Raw genomic sequence first — 5,565 nt, 5'->3', positions numbered from 1 at the left:
GAGGACCTGGGTTCAAGTCCAAGCACCCACATGGCAGCTCACAACTGTCTGTAACTCCTGTTCCAGAGGACCAGACACCCTCACACAGACATACATGAAGGCAAAACATCAATGCACATAAAATAAAAATAAATAATTACAGAAGAAAATACATAATAATTTAAGGAATCCATTGTGATCATTATGAAAGCCCCCATTGTTCCTTTTTATGCTTCCCCAAATACACCTTCCCACCCCCCGAGTAACCTTATTCTACACACAGAGTTCAGCATTTTTCAGGCTTAACTAAATATCCAGCCAGACACATCCTGTTCTCGCAGCACTTATGTCAGTGGGCAGCTACCGCGGTTACAAAGTTAGAAAGTAACAGACCTGGGCACAATGCTGTAAGGGAAACAATGTTCAAACCAGACAATTCTTTCATGTCCGCAAGATATATTTTTATACAGTTCCCTTGTCTACAAGAGGGTCCCATGTCTCAGTCTCTCTGTAAAAGGCAGACCTTGATAAAGCACTCTTTTCCCATCTCACTGTACCATACTTCTTCCACCAATATCAGCTCCTGTGTGTGGTAAAGGTGGATCTCTCCATCCCATATTTACATTGCATTTTCCCCATTGGACTACACTAGATCCTATCATTGATTCTATATGCTTGGTGTCCAGGGAACTTACTCTCAACAGTTGGCACCATGTGTATTCCTGAGGCTTTCTCCCTAGTCTGTGTATGCATGCCCTTTCCCGAACTGTGAGACATGGTTAATGTTCCAAGTGTTGTGTTCTCATATGTATCTAACTGTCTCCATTGAGTCAGAAAAGTTCCCAGGATTGGGTGTTGTAATTAGCAATTCCAGATAAAAGATTTAAGAAGCATTAACCCCCTGCTGAATCTTGGGAAATATTTGAGAAAGAGCAGCATTTCCTGGGAAAATTACAGCTGTTGCATGTGTGACTGACAAATAAAACTAAAAGCCACCCAAAGAATCACCAATATAATGAGAGAGAAAAGAGCCTGCAAGCTGCATGAATTTTGCAAATTCCTTCACTCTCCCATGGTCCTTGCCAAGTGAGAGTCCGTTTCCACAGGTGCCTTGCCCCCAGGAAACCCGTGGGACAGGTAGTCTAGGCTGCCCTGCTCCCAACGCTACCCAGAGACCAAACCAACAGCTACTGTGGATAGCCATGGTTCAGATGAGTCCCAAGCCCACGAGTGCCAGGCATCCCGTAACTGGACAGGGAGGGCCAAGGATATGAGTTGAGTTCCAGAAGTTTCTTTTTCTTCCAGGGGAATTCCACAGCAAGCCTCCCCTCACAAGGCCAAGACTAATTAATTCCTCCCTTTCCAGAAAAATGAAACCAAAAGGCTGTCTTTTACTTGCGGGAAGCATCTCAGCTGCTCTGGGACTGCCCCCAGGTACTCTGGAAGTTGCTATTGGCTGGAGCGGGACAGGCTGAAGGGCGTGGCCCGGAGAGGGGTCCAGCGCCCTCGGAAGCTCCGGGCTCCAGAAACCACATGGCACCCACTTTCTACCACTACCCGCAGGTGCCCATGGACGAGAAATGGCAGGAGCAGGGCCGGGGCCTGCGCCCGCGGTGCCTGGTGGCCGCGGCCTTGGTGGTCCTCTTCCAGGCGGCCTTGGTCACCCTGCTGATCTACTTCGCCGTCAGGGCGAACAGCGAGGCCTGCAGGGACGGGCTGCGGGCGCAGGATGAGTGCCGCAACACCACGCACCTGCTGCAGCGCCAGCTCACCCGCGCCCAGGACGGCCTGCTGCAGGCGGAGACGCAGGCAAACACCTGCAACCGCACCGTGGTAAGGCCGGGAGCCGTCCCAGGCCCCCGCCCCGGCCACCCCCGCGGCTGAGGACCCTGACCGGGGACTCCCACTCCCCACAGCTCCGAAATCGGGGCCTCAGCATCCTCCCTCCCGGGACTGTTTGGCGGAGGGTGATGGAGCTGGAGAGGGGACGCGCCGGGGCTTCTCCGGGGACTCCACTCAGCCCTGATGATCGAAACTTTTTTATCTTTTGAGACAGGGTCTCGCTACATAGCTCAGGCTGCCCTGGATCTCACTCTGTAGACCAGGCTGCCCTCGAATGCACAGAGATCGCCCGCCTCTTCCTCCCAAGGGCTGGGACTAAAGGCGTGTCCCCCCACCACCAGCAAATATTGAAACTTTGAATGTGTCTCTTAGAGACCTTAACTGGGAAGTGTCGTTGTTGTGTTTGGGGAGGACTTGCTAAATCTGTGTGAGCCGCAGAACATCTGGAACTTTCTAGTAGGTTTTAGCCATGAAGAGCTTTCCAGTTCCCGTGGGGAAGGGGGCTTGAAACTGCATTTTGGAGACGGCACGGCACGTTTGTTGCCAGGACTGTGGGTACCGAGGGGGAACCTGAAAGGGCGCTTGTTCGGGTCAGGAGGTCCTCTGATGACTTGGCCTGGAAAGTGTCTGGAGACCAAGACAACAGCCAACCCGTGTTTCTGCCGCTTCTCTGACTCAGGTGACCCTTCAGGATTCCCTGGAGAAGCATGTGTCTCAGGTCCGGGAGCAGCAGGCCCGCATCCAGGAGCTTGAGAGTGAGAAGGGGTGGGGCGGGGGAGTGCAGGGGCAGGGGCAGGGGTGGGACGGGGGCGGGGGGGGGGGCAGGGGAAGGGCTGGGGTGGGCTGAGAGGGAACTAAGAGGGAAACGGGCAGGCCTCCAGATGGGGACTCGGGGAGAGGTGGTGGCCCAGAGTGAGGGGACGAACTGAACTCCAAGGGTGGAAGAGTAAAGGTTGGGGAGCGGAAATGGGCCGAGAGAAGCACGCTGTCAGGAGGGTGGGGGCTGCAGTCCTGCAGGGTCCCCAAGAGATCTCACTGGTCTGGTCTGTGACAGCCCCGTAGAAGGTAGAAGGCCCTTGCCTTGATCTCCCTCTCGCTTCATCGCTCCCTACCCCCCCCCACTCCCCCTACCCACCCCCGCCCCCCACTGTCCTTGGCTGACGACTGGCCTTGGTGTCAGACATTACTTGGTGTTACTTTGGGGTAGTCTCCTGTCCCCGCCCCCTCCCTCCCTGCCTTCCCCTCGCTGACTGGCCCTCTGTGTCCCTGCAGGCAAGGTCGTGACGTTGAACCAGGAGCTGGAGAAGCTGAGGTTAGAGACACAGCCTCCCCACTGCCCTCCGCTACCCCCCACCCTTCACCCCCTCCTACCCCTCACCCCCGCCCCTCTCTACTTCCTTCCTCAAGACCAGGAACCCACTTGGCTCACACAATCCATAGCTCAGGTCTGAGCTGTGAAGAAGGCTTAGTGAGGAGAGCTTGCAACGCTAGTTTAAGGACCTGAGTTCGAATCCCCAGTACCCACTTAAAAACTGGCTGTAGCTCCCGGTACCGGGAAACAGACAGAAATATCATCGGGTTCACTGGCCAGCCGGATGCGCCCAGGCTGTAAGCTTTATGTTCAGGGAGAGACCCTGTCTCTCCTGGAAGAGGAAGAGGGTATGCAGGTAAAACTGTAGCCTTCCGTCCCAAAGTTCACTGCCAAAATAGTAATAATAACAATTAATAAAAATCAGGTGGAGCCAGGCACATGGCGCAAGCCTTTAATCCCAGCACTTGGGAGGGAGGCAGAGGCAGGCGAATCTCTGTGAGTTCCAGGCCAGCCTGGTCTACAGAGCGAATTCCCGGACAGCCAGGACTACACAGAGAAACTGTCTGGGCAAACAAAACAAAAAGCCTCAGAGGGAAAACATCCCTAGACCAGGGCCATAGGTGACCAATCCCAGCTCCCTCCCTCAGGAATGTGGTGGGTGGGGCAGCCTAGGAGCCTCAGCTTGGTGACATGGGCCTGAGATCCCATGGGAGAGGAGGAAAGAGGAGCCTGAGTCCAGGTCGACCTGAGTGAGCAACTAGCCAAAGTCTCAATGCTAAGACACTGGCTGCTCTTGCAGAGGACCTGGTGCTGGTCCCAGCAACCAGGCAGGACACTGGTCACAACCACCCATAACTCCAGCTCCATGAGCTCCACACCTCTGGACTCTGAGGGCACTGAATTCACACACACACACACACACACACACACACACACACACTTAATAAAATCAGGGCAGGTGAGGTGATTCAGTGCATGAATCACTTGCAGCACAAGCCTGTCAACCTGTGTTTGATCTCAGAACCCACACATGCCTCTGACTCCACACACGTGCCATGGTATATGAATCCTCATGCATACACATCACACACGCACCTGTACACACTAAATAAAATATAATAAAATTTAAAAAGAATAAAAATAAAGTCTAAGGAAAGAAAATGTGAATTTGAAATACTAAGAATAGGGCTGGGGACCTGGCAGAGCCCCTGCCTAGAATCCCCCAGTGAGGGCTGGGGGCGTGGCTCAGGGGTGGAACCCTGCCTAGAATTCCCCCAATTTCAAACCAGCACAGAAACATTTTAAAAGGAGGCAGGTCATCAGGAGTCAGGTGACCTCTGCCTGAGACATCCCCTCTCCACCCAGGACCGCCGAGGAAGCTTCTAGAACATCGCAGAAGAACTCTGCCAGCTCCGTGGTGGTCTCCAGCCTACTGATGCTCGCAGTGCTGCTGACCCTGCTCTTTTGAGGATCCAATATTTAGTAGGTGAGGAACTGGGTCCAGGGGAGGTTGTGAGACCTCAGACATCTGGGGGCGAGGGAGACATTGTGTATGTGGGCTACACTTGGGCCAAGAGAGGAGCCAGCTCAGGGAGGGGGTCATGGCCCTGGGGTGGGCGGATCATCGGGTAGCAGTTAACAGCTGGGTCTCTCCTTTCTTTAGGCTACAGCCTGTTTTGATACAGACGCGTCTGCACCTGTTTGAAGTCGCTGGGGATCACGGTGGCTCTGGAGGGATCTTGGCAGCTCCGAGGATGTAGAAGCCACTGAGTGGAGCCTGGACTGGACCTCCCTCCCCGACTTATGACTGGGGAGGGTGAGGGGTGCACCTCCTTTTTTGTTTTCATGGTTATTGGGGAGGAATTCCTTAGTTTTGATGTTTTTGAGTTCCGAAAAATAATTTGGAAAGAAAACTTGCTTCTAAGTGGCTAGTGTCACTGGGTCCCTGCTTCCCTGCCCTGCTTCCCACCTCTTGTGTATTATTAGAGGACCAGCCTTAATAATATCCTTCCCAGGGGCTCAGGAGAGAAACTACGAATGGCGAGAACTGTTTTCGGGAAAAAGAATCTCAGCACAACAAGCTCTTTGTCCGTCTACTTTTTCCCTCTGGGATTAACATCCTGTCTACACAGCTACAGCTCTGCACTCAAGCCTGGCTCCTTTCCCGCCTGATTTCTCTCTACCTTTATCTGCTGTCCCCTTTAGGTTCTATCTTAATTCTCTCGTCTTAATTTCTGCCTCATCTAGGTCCTTCTCATCTCGTTCTTACCCATCTAGTACTTCCCATCTGGCTCTTCCTCATCTTCCATCTCGTCCACACGTTTTCTCTGGTCTAAATCCTCCTTATCCCTCTCAGTTCTCTGTCCTCAAGTTCTCCAGTCCTCTCTTCCTCTCCGTCTCCTTATACCTCTAAGTCCTCTCAAGTCTGAGGT

At 53.3% G+C, this 5,565-nt stretch overlaps 1 protein-coding gene across 1 annotated transcript; it reads left to right on the top strand.

Moving 5' to 3' along the window:
- Positions 1-1,471: 1,471 nt before the first annotated feature.
- On the top strand, positions 1,472-4,614 carry Bst2 (bone marrow stromal cell antigen 2). The gene is made up of 4 exons (XM_059244927.1): positions 1,472-1,812; positions 2,501-2,576; positions 3,094-3,133; positions 4,499-4,614. Exons 1-4 carry the CDS (start codon positions 1,513-1,515, stop codon positions 4,599-4,601), a joined length of 519 nt encoding a protein of 172 aa, XP_059100910.1. The 5' UTR covers positions 1,472-1,512; the 3' UTR covers positions 4,602-4,614.
- The last annotated feature ends 951 nt before the right edge of the window (positions 4,615-5,565 follow it).

This window comes from Peromyscus eremicus, chromosome 17 (assembly GCF_949786415.1).
Source record: "Peromyscus eremicus chromosome 17, PerEre_H2_v1, whole genome shotgun sequence".
Classification (NCBI taxonomy): domain Eukaryota; kingdom Metazoa; phylum Chordata; class Mammalia; order Rodentia; family Cricetidae; genus Peromyscus; species Peromyscus eremicus.
The sequence above is the reverse complement of the archived record's forward strand: the minus strand, read 5'-3'. Positions and strand labels throughout refer to the sequence as shown.

Coding starts and splice junctions, on each gene's coding strand:
- Bst2 (XM_059244927.1), top strand. CDS start 1,513: ATGGCACCCACTTTCTACCACTACCCGCAGGTGCCCATGGACGAGAAA. Junction 1,813..2,500: donor ACACCTGCAACCGCACCGTG/GTAAGGCCGGGA, acceptor TCTCTGACTCAG/GTGACCCTTCAGGATTCCCT. Junction 3,134..4,498: donor CAGGAGCTGGAGAAGCTGAG/GTTAGAGACACA, acceptor CTCTCCACCCAG/GACCGCCGAGGAAGCTTCTA.